This window comes from Styela clava, chromosome 1 (genome assembly GCF_964204865.1).
Source record: "Styela clava chromosome 1, kaStyClav1.hap1.2, whole genome shotgun sequence".
NCBI lineage: Eukaryota > Metazoa > Chordata > Ascidiacea > Stolidobranchia > Styelidae > Styela > Styela clava.
Genome location: NC_135250.1, coordinates 24,215,712 through 24,232,728, shown reverse-complemented (window position 1 = coordinate 24,232,728; position 17,017 = coordinate 24,215,712). Strand labels below are relative to the sequence as shown.

General features: G+C 36.0%; 1 protein-coding gene across 1 annotated transcript; it reads right to left on the bottom strand.

The window, feature by feature from the left end:
• Positions 1 to 388: 388 nt before the first annotated feature.
• On the bottom strand, positions 389 to 15,240 carry LOC120339472 (baculoviral IAP repeat-containing protein 7-like). The gene is made up of 14 exons (XM_078112337.1): positions 15,184 to 15,240; positions 14,305 to 14,447; positions 13,542 to 13,631; positions 12,841 to 13,000; positions 12,141 to 12,345; positions 11,709 to 11,751; positions 11,496 to 11,578; positions 11,145 to 11,227; positions 9,821 to 10,006; positions 7,994 to 8,289; positions 7,205 to 7,304; positions 6,643 to 6,888; positions 6,116 to 6,354; positions 389 to 604 (listed from the first exon to the last, which is right to left on the bottom strand). The coding sequence occupies exons 2-14, from the start codon at positions 14,426 to 14,428 to the stop codon at positions 411 to 413; spliced, it is 2,049 nt and encodes a 682-aa protein (XP_077968463.1). The 5' UTR covers positions 14,429 to 14,447; positions 15,184 to 15,240; the 3' UTR covers positions 389 to 410.
• Positions 15,241 to 17,017: the final 1,777 nt, after the last annotated feature.

The following is a 17,017-nucleotide window of genomic DNA, read 5'->3' as shown; positions in this document are numbered from 1 at the left end:
CTTTGCTTAGTTCTTATTTGATGACATTAGTAAAAGCAGGAGAGACCACGTGCAGGTTGCCATCTTCAATCCCTTCTAATTTAGTAGTGATACAGCCGGGGGCGTGTCTAAGTGGGGGGTCAGTACGTTACGGGGGTGAATTGTTGCGTGGTTTGTTGATTTAAATAAAATATAATACAAACATTTCACTCTTACTTGACCTTTAAATTATTCATTCTCACGTAAAACAACATCTATGATTTATTTATCCCCAAATTATTCTTGAAGTATAAGGGCTATCATTATCAGAACCTCGCCCCAGGTAGCAGAAAAGTTTGACACGCCCCTAGATGCAGGAAAGCGATAGTTTGTTTGTTTTTTTAGGTTTTTTTGTTGTTGTTATTATATCGCTTCCCCTGGATTGAAGATGGCTACGCTCTGTAGACTTTCAACGTGCTTTGAACTTTACTTTTGCATAGAATGCATCGTTTTGATTTCTTAGCGCATTCTTCACAGACGCATAAATGGCCACACGGGATGAATGTGATTTCTGTTTTGTTTTTTTTGCACATTTTACAGATCGATTCTTCCTCCATGATTCTCAAACTTCTCGCCATTTCGATATCTGCAATGAAAAATGAACAAATTTAAAATTAAGGTAAATACTGGTAATTTAAATACGGAAATTACATTTCAAGCATACTCTGAAACATTGGCAAAGTAACGTAAAAAGGGAATATTTCGAAGGTAAATTGTCATTTTGTTTGATACGCAGTGTAATCTTCCTCTAAAGTCTTTTTTCAAGTTTTCTGGCTATTTTAAAATATGGTTTGTTCCGTGAAACGGCACAGTTAATTAATCATCGGCCTAAATAATGTAACAACAAGTAGCCTACTTGGACACCAAGTAATGAGCAACCAACTTCAAGTAACTTGACTGAATGATTTTCATAAAGATTGTATCTCACTGTTTATGGTACACTTTCGACAATAACATATATGTGTAAAAGTAAAAAAATTATTATCACATAATCAAAAAATAAAAGGATGCTTGTTTATTATTTTTAATGGCTAAGCAAAATGCGACTTCAGTCTAATCAAACTAACACTACATCATTTTGTAACATTTTGCTGTAATTTTATTGTTCAAAAGAGCTATCAAACAGTTTCAGATCAAAGATCAAGATCAAAAAGCCTTGTTCTTGACGTTTCGTTCGAAATCAAAAGGAAAAGATGGTATTGCAGTAACTTCATTCACGTTTTTTTTTGTTTTGTTGTCATTATCTTGGTGATTTTCAGCCATTACTTTTGTTACAAATAAGTAGATTTTACACTTTTTTCCAATTGTTTTTTTGCCTATTTCTCTCTCTCTTCCTTCAACGATAAATCTCGTGTTCTAAACTAATACTTTCAGATGTAAATTTTCAATTTGTAAATATGAAAATACGCAAGTCACAGTCGTCTTCGCAATCCGCTTTCTAACCTTTAGACCTTCAGTGTAGTATCCGCCATTTATTCTCCTTTACTTCTCCACTTTATCTTCCTGTTTCCGTAGAATCGGTTGTTTTGCTGTTTTTGCTATCCAGGTTTTTATTCTTCATTCGATTAAAAGTCATATGGGAAGATTTATTTTTATGATTTGTGTCCTCCTTCATCATCTTGTTATGGCAGGAATTCGTGCAAACCGAGGGATTAAATAACGTTAAGTCTCTTAGTAATTTCAACAACAACTTGTCATTTTCCACAGTTTGGCTCCTTCTCATTTTCTCCAGCACAAATCGCATCAGTTATAGCTCCAATGTGAATTCCTTTTTATCCGAAATTGTTAATTGCAATTGCACACCATAGGAGGATACAGTGGCGGCGCGTGGTCATTTTGACAACCGGGGCAAGCTACTGCGGGACCAAGTCACCCCCATCTACGGGGACAGGATGAGCGCTGTAAGTTCTCCCATCATTTTATGAGTATAAAAACATTCCATCGGTAACAACCAATCGGCAAAAGCGACAATTTTTAACGATAAGAAAGTGTCTTTAAAACCGGTCCAAGTCAAAGGATTAATAAATATAGACATAGTTTATTTTGAAACCTCTTTCAAAAGGAAAGGCAATATTTACCCAGATAAATACAATGTCATATTAACAGAAACTTCGGGAAAGCAGACAAAACCTAAAATAAGGTTTAAAACGTTACTATGAAGAAAGGAAAGAAAATGCAAAGATAAGGACATGCGTCGCTCACTCATAGATATATATGCTGCTAGACTTCTACTGCTTGAACATATATGCAACACGCCGCGGTTTCTTGGAGGCAAAATGCTCAATAACGCGCTGATTAAAGTCATGCATCCCAGAAATAACGTCTCTGTGAATGGATAAAACAGCCAAGGAATTTAATCTATCTTGCTTCATTGTGTTTCTGAGATACGTTTTAATACGCTTCAGCGTGCTGAATGTTTGCTCTGCGTCGGCGGAAGAAATAGGCGTCGTCAAAATGATGTCCAGAAATTTTGCAGACGCCGCAAAGGTAGTTACTAGAGTGTTATCTATGAGGAACCCATATAGCGCGCAAGTTGATGTGATGTTCAAAAAAGTTTGATTGGTGTATATACATCGCAATTCATTTTCCAATTTACCCACGTTTATCATGGGATAAAATTTGAAGACAGTAGCCAACAAATGGATGGGAAATTGACGTGCAAATTTTGAAAAAATTTTGGGGTTCATCAAAGAGAACGCGGCAAGGTGTTCAGACGATCGCCTATTTGATTCACCAGAATGTCACAGCATTCCTTTGCAGACAAAATCAAACGCTGCGTTGTTTGCCCGCGGCGTAAAGAAGCACTCCATGTGTCGTCGTATTTTATTGTTTCCCGGATACGAGATAAAGCATCTGAGAAGTCTGAAATACACGACTGCACAGACGCTCCATCCATTAGCCCTGACTGCAATGCGCCGTATAATACATCCACGTGATAGAATATTATGGAGAAAAAAGCGAGAAAAAATGAAAACTCACCATCTTCTAGCAGACGCTTTAGACCTGCAGCCTCCCTCACAGAGCGTTCGTCCCAAACCGGAGAGCTCTGAATGCCATTGAAACACTCAATGAGCTCAGACCTAATTTCGGACACGCCCTGCTCCACGCGTGATTGGAAGTTCCAACGTGTTGGTGCACAAGCTGGGAGACGGCGGCTACATATCTGGCGAAGAAGGTCAGAGCGCTTCGGCGAAACGGAAAAAAATGAAGAAAACCCGGAACATTTGCAAAAAATATACGGACGAGAGGGGTATCAAGACACATATTTTTAATAACGAGGTTGAATTGTTGTGCATAACAATGTAAAAAATGCGCATGAGGAAAATCTTTTTTATATAAACTTGAACACCATGTTTCGACCCACTTATGACTGCCGCGCCGACATAAGTTTGAGCTATCAATTTTGACTTCGCGTTGTAAGGCTGTAACACTTCTTTCAGTACAGCCGATATCCCGCAAGCCGTGCGATCAACGATTGGTACGAAGCTGTGAAATCTCTCGGTAGGTTTACCATCTTTCACAAACCTAAAAATCACAGCCAGTTGGGAAACGCACGTGATGTCAGTTGTCTCGTCAGACTAAATCGAAAGGAACTGGCAATTCTCAATTTCCAGAGCCAAATGTTGTAAATAAATTTTATACATTGAGTCGAGCAAATCATTTTGGATATCCTTAGATGTCCCTTTCGAAACAGTTGCGGCATCAAGATGATCTCTCAATACTGTATCTAGGGATGCGGTGTATTCCACCATATCCAAAAATACCCCTCTATTAGAAGAGCCAGCCCGTTCATCGTGCCCACGGAGGGACAGCTCGTGACAACCAATGAACTTCAAAACATCTATCAATCGACCGAGAACATGGCGGTTTTTCTCGACGTTTTGGTTGTGCCGACGAATAGAAACCGCGCGTCCTTCATCCAACTGTGCTGCAATATTAACATTTCCGAATGTTCGGTATTTTACTGCATTGTCCAGATGCTCCATAGAAGATTGATGATCCCTGGCACGCTCGGAAAGATGTTTAAGATCTCTAAAACCAAATTTACACCAACGTGAGTCACGGGCGGTAGCAAAAAGTAGGCAATAAAAACAAAAAAGTGCTTTTTTGTCCTCGCTGTAACACAACCAATCGTGTTTTTTATACCAAGTTCCTGCGCAGAATGTACGCCGACGCTTTCCTCCGTCATGGGATTGTTCCAGTGAACAATTGTTTGGTTGATAAGGCCCAAGACGTTGTACCTCTAATTTTTGTTCCAGCGGCAGCTGCGAAAACGGAGTGCGAAGTAGTGCATCAACCTTATTCATTATGAGGTCTAAGGCTAAGAAATGCGAAGCCGGAAAGAAGTGAGGAGCTCAAAAGGAATGTGGAAAATCGAAAGCAAATGGACTAAAGGTCTCTGACTGATTCAAATAGCGAAACAAGCGACAAAAACGAAGGCGGGGAAACTATCAACTCTTCAAGCAACCAACGAACGAGAAGGAATGCGTGAATATGTCAACACGTTGTTGTAAGAAACGTCGGCATTGTGTCGTCATAATTTCTGGGCTAGCCCCGATCGGCCCCGATGATTTAGTAAAAGAAACAGAAAACAAACGAGACAAACGCGGCGAGTGGAAGATAAAAGAGAGAATACAATAAGCAACCGGGGCAAAATCGGCGTCGCCCCGTCGACGTTCGGCGAAGGCTTTGCGAGCGAAAAATGAACCATGTCGGGAAAATATGGCTAGTGTAGACAGTCTGTGCAACCGATATTGAGGTATTTTTCGAATATTTTTTATTATACCGAAAAAACAACCGGGGCATTGCCCCGGATGGCCCTATTGACGCGCCGCCACTGGAAGGATACCCATCATTTTCTTCTAGCTCAAAATGCAAATCTGCTGAGGTCGTACTTACGGTTCAATCTGATGATGTCAACATCGGTATCCACGTCCATTCTCGAAAAAGGCTGTTATCGTAAACTTTTGGGGCCAATAATTTAGAATTACAGTATTACAAAAACAAATAATATATATATATATATATCCGTTGTAGGACTGAATTGCATTAAATGCATGGTTATATTCCAATGGTACCTAACTCTTTATTCATCATGGAACTCTCGCACAACATGCGCAAAACTTCTCCTTCCGCACATGATCCCAAAATGCAATTGCCAAAGCTCTTGCCAAAATTTGTAAAGTGTCTATAAAATTTCTATTTTTTTTCAAATCCAAAAAAAATTCCATTGCCCACGGCACAATGTTCTTTTTGATATGACAGCAAGTACCAAACGTCGTTTTTTATTTGATGCAGACGTAGGAGAACCTCGATAGTTAGTGGATTCCATTGATATACGACTAAGAACCATTGGCATATTCACACAAATGACAGCTTCATGATAAATAAAAAAAGAAAACTACCAATAATTTGAATCAGAGACCGAGATATAAGTTGAAATAGCATTTCGGCTGAGAGAGATGAGATTCAAATGGAGAATGACAAATAACTTTGCCTTTTACAATTGATAATATAAAATTATCCAAAAATTGAAATTATCTGAATATTTTCCAGAAAATCGGAAGCGATAAACTTTACACGAAAACATGCTGCGGTAGAGCAATTTAAAATTATTTTACTTTATTTTTACATATTTATATAAGTTACAAACTATGTATATTCTTTCCCTAGAGTTTACACTTTACAGCAATTACATTTTTTAATCACTGAACTAGGAAATCCACTACAGGCCAAGTCGGGAACTCGCGGAAGACATATAAGGTCTATAAGATCCAATGAAGCGAATCATTAAATAGCATTCATTATACATAAAGCAAGAAAATTTTGACATATAAAATCAAAATAGCAATCAAGCTTTGAATCGAACTTGTTTTTTCCGACTTCAATCTCAATCCTGTACATCTTGGCCAATTTCGACGTGTTGTGTCAAGCTGGAGTTATAATGCTGTTGCCCCCAACACGAAACTTAAATTGCCTCTGTTGTCTCAGTAGCATTATGTTTTGCAAGTTCCATAAATAAACTGAATCACACTGTGTATCGCTAGGTCTATCTACTTTATTCGACACAAACAATGAATAATATATTATCACTCACCTTCTGGGTTTATTGAAGTCGCCGGGGAAGAGGTTCTGTTTTTCTTCACTTGCGTGCTTGCTTCCATGACACCTCCGCGTTTTACTCCAGCATTTGTCGGAACAGGTTGCGCGCTTACTGCTCCTTCCAGTGGTGTTAATGTTGGTTGAGGACTTGCTGATGCTTCTTCACTGTCTTCGACTTGCAGCAAATCTTGTATGATTTCTTCAATGTTTGCGTAACCGCCTTGGCTTGATTTTCTAAACAAAGTTTTCCAGTTAGTTTGCTGACATTTTTTGTAGTTTTCGTTCAGAATTTGGGACACATTTTGCTGATGTAATTGGCCAAACAAAGATCCTCATCTAGGGTTTGTAAGGAATAGTTGATAGTTTAATTTCCCTCCTCAAGACCTGAAATGGGAAATATTTATCCCTCCTCTAAACTGCAGAGTTTAACGCATACTTGTGTTATATTAACAAAAAAAAATTCCGGATAGTATTACATTTTACCCGAAACTGAGATTTCTAGAATAGTGACCACCGGCTTACCTTCTAATTAAGCGCTCAATTTTTTCTTTCAAAAACCCCATACTGATAAGCTCATCAACCTTGATGTTGCTACTGTTTGAGTTTGGATTTCGAGTGTCCATAGGTTGAGGAGAAGTCGAGTGTCGTATTTCTGGAGGAATATCGTAAGATGCGGGATTACGAATATGAGGTCTGTTCAAGTTTGGATGTTGATCGGCAATTTGTCGGACAAATTCAGTTCCTTTTTGTCTGATAACAAACTCGCACCTGGCACAAATATAAAGAGAAAAATAAGTAATGCCTACTATGATATAGAATTGTGTTCATAAACACAGATTCTCCAATAAAATTAAATTAATAAGGGGATGGGGTGGTTGTACTACATGCTTTTGTAGGCTACACTAACCTAACATTTAATAATTAATTTCTACTTTCGAAGAAGGATGAAAATTGAATTAGGATGAACTGAGGGTAAGTTGTTAAAACATGTTTAACACCCTGGAAGAGTTTTTTGACCTTAGAACTTTTCAGGAAGAGGTTCAGGAAATTTATTGCAGTAACACAAACTATACAAACATCTTACCCAGGAAACCACTTTGCATGCTCAGTCCACGGCTCATCATTTGCATCCCAATTTTGCAATCCTCCATTACAATAAAAACACTTCGTCTTATCGCTTTCACCTGAAAAAAAAAAAAATGTCTTAAATTTCATATTTTTGATTGAGTGACAAGTAGCCACAAACAATTTGAATTTAATATAATGATAAGCAAAATAACTCATCATTAAGTTATAGGGCATGAAGCTGACTTAATAAAAATCGTCTTGAAAACTGTTTTTGTCGATGCTGTTATGGCAAACTTGCACTCAAATTTGCATAACTTCTTTATCAAACAAATCATTTTTTTTAAATGTTTCGTACAGTGGTTCTCAATCTTTTTTCTTTCGTAGCCCATTTTTGTTTAACGAAAATTGTGTGGCCCATTATTATGCAAGTGCAAAACTACAAGAAAAAAATCTTTCCTCAAAAATGTGCATTTTCACGTTAATAATTAGAATGAAACATACCACTCAGTAACAGAAAACAGCACTGTCATTCATTTCTGCTACAATCAAAATCAACTATTGTGACGACACAAATAAAACTAGCAATTTGTCTGTGGCCCACCTCAAAATGTTTTTGTGGCTCAGCAATTTAGTAGCTAAGATGATAAAAAATATCTCACGAGCCCATTATTTTAAATTCTGTAAGGTACTTCCTGTGACCTCGGGGCAATTTTAAGTTGTACTATTGTGCATTTGGCCCTGATAAGCTCACGCATTAGAATAGACCATCTCTGCCTTGTTTTAGGAAACAAAATAATGTGTGTACCCAGAAAAAAAAATCCAGCTTTTGCAATTTGGTTTGGAGTGGCGAGAATTCTGTTCGGCCAGTTTCGTTGAAAACTTTCAATTCTATTTTGCAAGGTTCGCATATGTGGGTTGACTGGCGCACGACATGGAAACAATTCCGCAAGACGGCGCTGCTCCTCTGGAGATGGATCTTGAGGTTCTTGTGGACTTCCAGATGGAAGAAGATTTGCTAATCTTGCCCGTTCGGTTTCATCGGCTTCCCTTCTTTCATTTTCTTCCATTGGAATATTTCCAGAAGTTACTTTTCGTACCATCCTAGGAATAACAAAAAGGGATTTAAAATATGTCTCTGAACACTTGACGATGCGACAGGGGTATTCAAAGCTAAAAAGTAAGCCCCACTTTTCCGCTATGATAGTTGGGAATGGTCCACCCAACCATCATATTTTAGAAATTTTGAATTGCCAGAACTTTTTTTACAAACACTTTGAAATGTTAGATTGAATCATTTAGAAAAAATACCAGCCCATCAACTTCCAAGATTTTTCTTTTGTTTCTGAAGGTTCTTAAATCACTGTTGCTGCTTTCCAACTCATTAAGACCTCAATCCATAAATGATTTGACAATATCTTTGCTGCATCGTTAAATTTATTAATGTGCTTTGTGCATGTGATGATCGAGACCAAAATCCCAACGAATTGAAAAAAGCAGACATTTGTGTTACTTCTCATGTGAACTAGCACAGCGGAAAAGTTTGCAACACTTCTTTGCTTTTATAGAAGCAATGGTTCAACTTGAGAATGATTGCGGTACAAATAATTGCCAAGCAGACTAATTATGTTGCACCTGAAATTGAATGATCATATCATGATATCAATCACAAAATTCAAACAGTTTGAATTTGAAGCAGAGGGTCAAATTGTCAAAAAAATTTCTCTTTTATTTGACTGTTTTTTTGGCAATTTTTGCGGCAGTATTGTTTGAATTATTTCAAGTCTCTTGCAACACGTTATCCACTGATATCTGCTCATCTCATATGCGCACGGCTTCCAATGCAGTTCTTGCATGCAATGCAATTGGTAGCAAAATTTACTTTAATTTATTTCCAAGATTAAAATCAAAGGATCTGAATTTATATTTGATTTGTAATAGTAGTATTACCTGGAAATTAGGAACAGATAAAATTTTTCGGATTAGATTGTCGGGTTGACTTCTATCGATTAGATATATATAGTATAAATCGATAACAAAAAACGTGCCATTTGTTTATTTTTCATATTTAGAAAATTACACAGATTTGGGCAATTCCAATTTTTTTTAATTTGTTCAACTCGTTTTCACAAAAAGTTTAAATAGCGTAGTTGTCAACTTGTAAACATGTTAAAGCGGATTGCGGGAATATAAGCATAGTCCAAATCAATGTCAAAAACACGTTGTCAAAGTATAGCCAGATATTTTTGGAACATTATTCCAGCTCATAAGCTTTTTTAAAGGAATTTTCGTGCATATAGCAATGGAAGACATATAATTTCATACTACATGCGCATGCATCTCAAAATGAAAGTTCTGAATGTTAATTATCGTTGCTCCCGAAGTATGTGTACTAAGTTAGGGTTAGGCCATAATTACATCCCGATTTTCCTTGTTTTATTAATTCTTTTATGTTACGAGCTCGGGGACTGTCAGTATTAGCCAAGTGAATATCCCCTTTGTCCCTTTGTGTTTCCGTCCATTCACACAAACTGATGTAAAATAGGCGAACATAATTAGATATCTCCATAATAGTGCTCATACTTCAAGAGTGCCCAATTATTTTTTATGGACTTGTCCATGATACAAATCTTACCTGCATTCTGGGAAATGCTTTCTATGCTGTTCAAATACATTGTCAGTATGTGTCCAATTACGCAAGACACCTGAGCAGGAGAAACACTGGGTGCGATCCAAGTTTCCCAAGTAGAAAAATCCTTCCTTTGCTAACTCGCTTGGTAAGTATGGCGCAGGATATGACGGCCATTTTGTAAATGTTGATCTGAACAAAATGAATTGATTAGATCGTTATATCCTAGATCTGTTTAAAATTGTATAATATTTTATGGCATCTTCTCTGATTATAAAACAAGAGAGCTATGCTCAAATATATGGACACGTAGAGTCACATAATTTTGATGACGTCATAGCGAAAAAAAAGTAATAGCCTTCTGGAGAAAATTTTTATCTTCAACCACTGAAAATTTCAAAGCAATTGGTCCAGTATTCGAAGAGAAAAGCGACTTTTTAAAAACGTGTCAAAGAACAAGAACAAGAACAACAACAACAACAACAACAACAACAACAACATAATATTGAAACGATCGTTATGTCCATTGTCCACTACGTGTCCAACAAGAGACCAAGGCTCAAAATGTATAGACGCGAACGATCAATGAACAAGTTAGTGACGGGGCTGTAGTCTAGCATGACGTAATGACAAAAACTCAAATGCCAAAACATTGTTTTCATTGGAAAAAGAAACATTTCGGACGAATTATGGCGTCCCACAGGACTCCATTCTCTATTAGTAGTAGGCCTACTGAAAATGTAAAATCGATTGATCAATGAGCAAATTTTCACAACAATAGCCCTTACAACACCAAAAAACAAAACAATATATAGGCAAAACAATATATAGGTTCACTTTTTCTATGTTTTCCAAATGGCAGTAATTCTATTTTCAAATATGCTTCAATCATTTAAAATTTAACAAGTTCATTCACTTATACTTCTATTATAAATTCCCACTTTCTATTTATCAAATTACGGAAACAGCGCCATAATAATAACATTTGTTATTCGATAAATCAATTAATGCTGCAGACATTATTAAAGAATATCAATCGTGTTTTATGATTCAAGCTACAATTATTAACGGTATTCCTCGAATACGTATTTAATATATTGTTAAAAATTGTTCCGCTATATGGCGCATGTGTGTCGGAATTGTGATTCATTTTTTTATCCGCGAGACATTGATAGAGAGCACGTTTTTTGTAGATTTTTACTTGACCTAAGAACTGGGTTGTAATAAATTTATGTCGTTCCAAATTCGAGTTATTACTGCTCTATTCCGTAAATTTGCCTGTTTGTTGAAGAGTGTTACAATACACAATTGGATTTTTGAAATAAAATACCTTCTGTCAGATTCTTTTTTCAAATTAATTCTTAATAACATGTCACGATGTTCCGTAGATACTATATTTGCAAATTCCAGTTGCTGTATGACAATATAGTCAAAGTTAAAACAAAAACAATAGAATCCAATTGCTCAGGTTATGGATATTTATAAATAAAGAAATAAAAGAAAATAGTGTGGTGTCAAAATTGTAAAAACTGTAAAACTAGCAAAAACGTTTTGGGATCGACATTAATGATTTCTCAGAAGAGATAACGTGATTATTAAAATATCATTTTCCAGTCAGTTTATCAAAGTAAAAGAAAATTCAAGTTGAATTATAACAGTTTGAAAAGTATTAATAACTTACAGGTAGCGTCGTTTCATTTAATCTCACTCGACCCATATTAGAAGTAACTTCAGTGACATCCATAGGTGCCGCAGAAGAATTTGCTGTGAAAATATCATAAAAAAAATTGATAAGTTGCCAAATTGATTAAAGTGTTGCATTGTCGTACAAAAACCAGCAGTGAGACCCAGCTGAAGATTGTTGAATGCATAAGTGTGTGAAATTTTAACTTACACAGTAACATATTTGCCGATTGGTTTCCTCTTTTTGGTGCTGCCTGAAAAAGAAGTTGAAATTGCTATAATTTAGCGACCAAAACCTCGAAAGTTAATCCATTTACTACTTTTAATTAACCAAAGCTCGGGTGGCATCTCGAAGCTAGATTCCAGCTTGGACGCCTATACGGACAATTTGATGGAAAAAAGGAACTTTCTGAAAGCATTAGAATATGACAAAATTAATTTTGGTATAGGGTGCTTCATAGTTTTTTCCAAAAAAAAAAAAAATTAATGCTGCCTAGGTAGCTTCTTTGAAAAACCATAAAAATCGTTTAAAAATTCATTGGAATTGCGACACATAAATTCAACACAAAATGGCCTCATTTCAATCAGTTTTCTATATTTGCTCATACTCAGCGTCGTGGACATGAAGATATACTATTCTTACCGCATAGTTGTCTTTTCTCCCTCCAATCGTCGCCGACGATGTACTTGGAAGGCCTTTAAATACTCGCAATAGAGTTCGAAAATTTGGTGTCGGTAATGCAACATTTAAATAATTACCACCGTTTGCCATTGCACAATCCGATTTGTGCCATTTTCTGTCCATTCCATCGTCGCCCAACATCCAATTTTCTACGGACATTCCGCAACTGAATAAACAATATATGTCATGTACTAATTGTTGGAGAGGATCTATGGCATATTTCATAGTTTGAATACTTTGTGCACCTGGGTTTCTACGAGTTACAAGACATGATATTAGATGATATTTCAAGGGTTCCATTACATTTGAACCCACGTACATTTGAACCCATTACGATTGCACCTGTATGCTATTGCACCTATGGAATTTTTTTTGTTTTTCGGATAGTTGAACTCATACTAACCCTAACCCATGGGTTTTAGCACCCGCATATAGATTGAACCCGTGGATATACACATGGGTTTAAATGTACGTGGGTTCAAATGTACGGTCACCATTTCAAGCATCGTGAAAATTAAATTTTTTGAATAAAACTGTGTCGAAAGTTAGAAGAGACTTCGGCTTTATCTTCATTACCCCATGTGTCCGATGGCGGACGAACTACTACTGTGCAAATGCAGTCGCTATATGGTTTTAAAATAAAATATCAAGTAAAATCCACCTGAAGCACTTCACTCTATCTCTAAATCCCGTATAATACAGTCCGGCGGCCGCCAAATCGCCAACTTTCACCGGTACGTTCAGTGGAAACTTTGAATATGTTGACAGTCGATAAAATTCATCAAAATGAGGCCCAGATGGGATATAAACACAACTTTGACCTAGAACACAAACGGATAATGTTAACAATATGTATAAAAGAGAGAATCGTAGTGCTCTCTTCCTAAATCTTGTTATCACTAGAAAAGATATATTCTTCTTCAGCTGGCTTATGGGCTCGAAATGTCCAGATAGATCTTTTTGGTATAAAATTGTTGCTGTTGTTCTTAGAATTCTTATGCTTGTATTTCTTGTTGTTATGAAAACATAGCTTTTCTGTTTAATTACAGGAGCAATTGCCCTCGAAAAGTTCAGTGGTTAAAGATTGTTGTCGGTAGAAGACTATTTTATTTATTTCAAGAATTTCTGTAGGATTCGTTTTTTGTGTGATGACGTCACCAATATTAAAAAATTGCGCCCCTCGTGGCGGTTCCACGTTCGCAATCATTGCGATATGGCGGTCAACTACGGTACCAGTGAAAAATTAGATACCTGTACTACTTCGTTTCGTGTCCATATATTTGAGCATTGCTCTCTTGTTTTATTCACGGGGGAAATTATAGGCAAATTAATGTCAAGCTTAGCTTAAATCAGTGAACGTACCAGGCGCATCTCTTGCTCCACTGTTTATTGTTCCGTCTAGTTCTATTTCATCGTCAAGACTACCAATTTGATCTCCAGATCTTCGAGTAACTAGAAAAACAATATTATTCATGGAGAATGCTCACGTAAAATAAGAAAATATATGAGCAATTTTAAGGGCGGCTAAAATCGGAATTGTGGGGGATAAATCAAATTATATGGTATGGTTTTTTAAAATTAGGTTTGTAAATTCCACTATTTTGCCAGCGCCTACCATAGACATTGAACAGAAACTTTACTGCGTCGTATTTAAACCAAAAGTTTATGAACATCTTTTTTTTGAGCATATTCGAGCCAGATAAATTCGAGAGAAATAGAGACAAAAAAAAGAAGAACGCCATATGAGAGCGTCTGCGAACTTCCTGATTAACACGAACCAATCGAGAACAAAATTTTCAAATTTTGAATGTATACACTCGTTTTATTATAGATTTTCATTATCCCATACATGGCACGATATAATATTATTATGGGCTATGATTCAAACCAAACGTTTCCTCGTATGGTAACATATTTCAAAATTGAAGCTACGTCAATGGGGTGTGTCGAAGCCTATTGGTTGAAATACAAGCTTCTAGGCGACGCAGGGGAAAATGGAAGATATTGTTGTTCGTTTTATCGCACTTTGCTTTTATTGGAGTAAACATATTTCCCGTTACATATAGTTAAATTACCAGCATGGAAATTGAAATTAACCACTTTTAAATATTTTTGATTTACTTACTGTCTGGTTTTGTCGAACCAGCCGCCCCCACATCGCTTCTCGACGCAGGGGCGGAGGGTGGGGAGTTCTCGTTTGTTACGTTAGGTGTTTCCGTCGCAGTGTAGAAGAACTCTGCTTCTGACATTGTACTTTCCGTCTTTCCTCTTGAATTTAAAATTACGACTTGAAAATATTTCGAGTAAGGATGTCGTTGTGCTTATTGAGGAAAATAACTGCGCTCACACGCAGTGCAGCAAATTATAACCGCATACACAATATACTAGGTTGTCCTATTTATACTCAATAAGCACACTGTACATATGGGACACATTACATTACTTTTTGTCCGTAACAAGGTTATGAATCGCATTCGAAAACATTGCTCCCCCTTTTTAATACACCCAGGAAAACAGGTAACTACCATTAATGAACCCAAAATAAAATAAGTCCGATTAAAAATACCAATTAGCTACTCTTGTTTCGGAGTACCAATTTATCTATGTGGGACTTTTCATGAGTAAATCATCCTATATTAAGTTTGATTTAGTAAATAGAGGACAGCATAACACGTCACGACAAAAGTAATTCATTACAGAATTGTTAAAAAAACAAATCAAAGCGACTAAAATGTAAGGATCAAGTTATTTAACAGATGATTTGAACAAAAGTAATTTTCAGCAAATATTGTTATTCGTAGCATTGACGTAAATCAAAATAAACCAAGAAATTAGAAGATAATTAGGTTACTTGAAAATTCAGTTCTAATTTGTGTTTGTTAAAAATATTTATTGATTTTAAAGTGTGTTTTTTGTAATTTGACTCGATGATTATAAGACGCATTTACACAACGTAATCATTGAATTGAAAATATTAGTTGAAACAAAGAAGACTTTATGGTACCTTATACTCTTTTCGCTTCAATTCTTTTTATTATTATATATTATATGAATATCTTAAAATATAAAGTAAGGTTAATCAGTTTTTTATTGTTTTTTTAATTCGTTATAATCATTATTAATAAGAGAGACATCTTTCGACATATACGGGAGAAGGATATATTATACAAGTATTGTTTGCTGATTGCACATACAGGTCATAAATATATTTAATACGAAAAAAGTACAAGTGTCAGCTCCACCACAGCTTCGTATATTGAAAAATAAATATTTATTCAGAATTTAACATGCCACCCTAACATACGACATGTCCAGTCCATCCGTTTATTATTTATATTTCCAGTCAAAGCTTCTAATCAATTTACCATATACCATAGTTTATATAAATGTTTGCCAATTCTTCATTCTATTTCTAATTGATGCTTGATCATCATTGATCAGCTGTAAACCTCATTGTAATAATACGAGAACTGATCAAGCATGATCATGTACACTAATTTGATTACTGCTGCACTACAACCTATCTTGCTCGTGACGTTTTGTGACGGCGAAAGAAAGCACCACAGCACAGTGACGTATTTCAGTATTATCTAATAACTGGCAATCTCATTTTTACAAAAAACTACAGTGAAACGTTCCAGCGTCGACGGTTGTTCCACACCAAATGATAAAAAGAGTTAGAGCGCCACAAATGAAAGGCAGTATGCGTTTTTTGTGTGTCCACGACTCGTCATCCGTACAAAATAACCGCATAGTTCCTTCCCTTCGAGCTGTACCAGGGGAATCACCAGGTCTCAGTTTTAATCACGAGCTGGAAGCGTGATCGTGTCGTGCCGTTTTAAAAGTGCTACGTGGTAACCAATTTCGATGCATAAATCATCATTATATCCTGATATCACCTTATTTTGAAATCATACTTTTTGTACGTTTTGTAATTCAATAAATACAACTTCAGTAAATACAACTTATATTTCGTAATTCGCGTTTTCAATGATCACTGTAAAATATTGCGGTAACACGCCGAAACGGCGAATTCATTATATCAGTCATCTGCACGTCATATCGATTATAAAGCTCGAGTAAGTAGAGTTTCCTGTTTCCTTTTTGTCCAAGTTACAGAAATTTATACACAATTGAACTCGGCGAAGTCTGGTGAAAATAAAATTCATCCTAACATGTACGTTTATAATCAAAGAGGAAATTTACCCAAAGATTTTCAGTGTTATACATGAATTATTAGAAATAACTGAAACTCCTTTATTGGATGATATGACGTACGGAACTGGGGTACTTTTTCAATTTTTATTACATTAGAATAAGTAAAGCAATTTTGTGGAAACCTTAGTGATCTATAAATGTCCAAATGGTAATATTACCTATTAACATTGGGAATGGAGAACTTAGCTGTAGGTAATAAGATTGCTGTTAATTATCATTGGATTATTCCCCCAAACACATATTTATTTATTACATAAGAGTTTCAACATTCATATGACAACACACAACCTTATTATACAATATTACGTTAGCTTTTTATTAGTGTGATTGAGATTAAGGTACGTATTTGTATCTAGGTTTTGACATGGGTGAGTTGTTTCACTTTTTTAGGTTTGTAGCTTTTATTCTATCTCACTTTATTGACTCTAGTGCTGGAATCTAAATCACCCATCTGTGAGTCTAATCAAGTTGGCTATAATTTGGACTTCGTCTCCAACTCGAATTTCTATTCAAAACAAAATGTGGATGACAAAAATATAGGATTTTCAGTCGTTTTTGTAATGTTTACTCAACAAATTCTGATCCGTCTTAACAGTTCTAATCAGGTAAGTTTTAAGGTA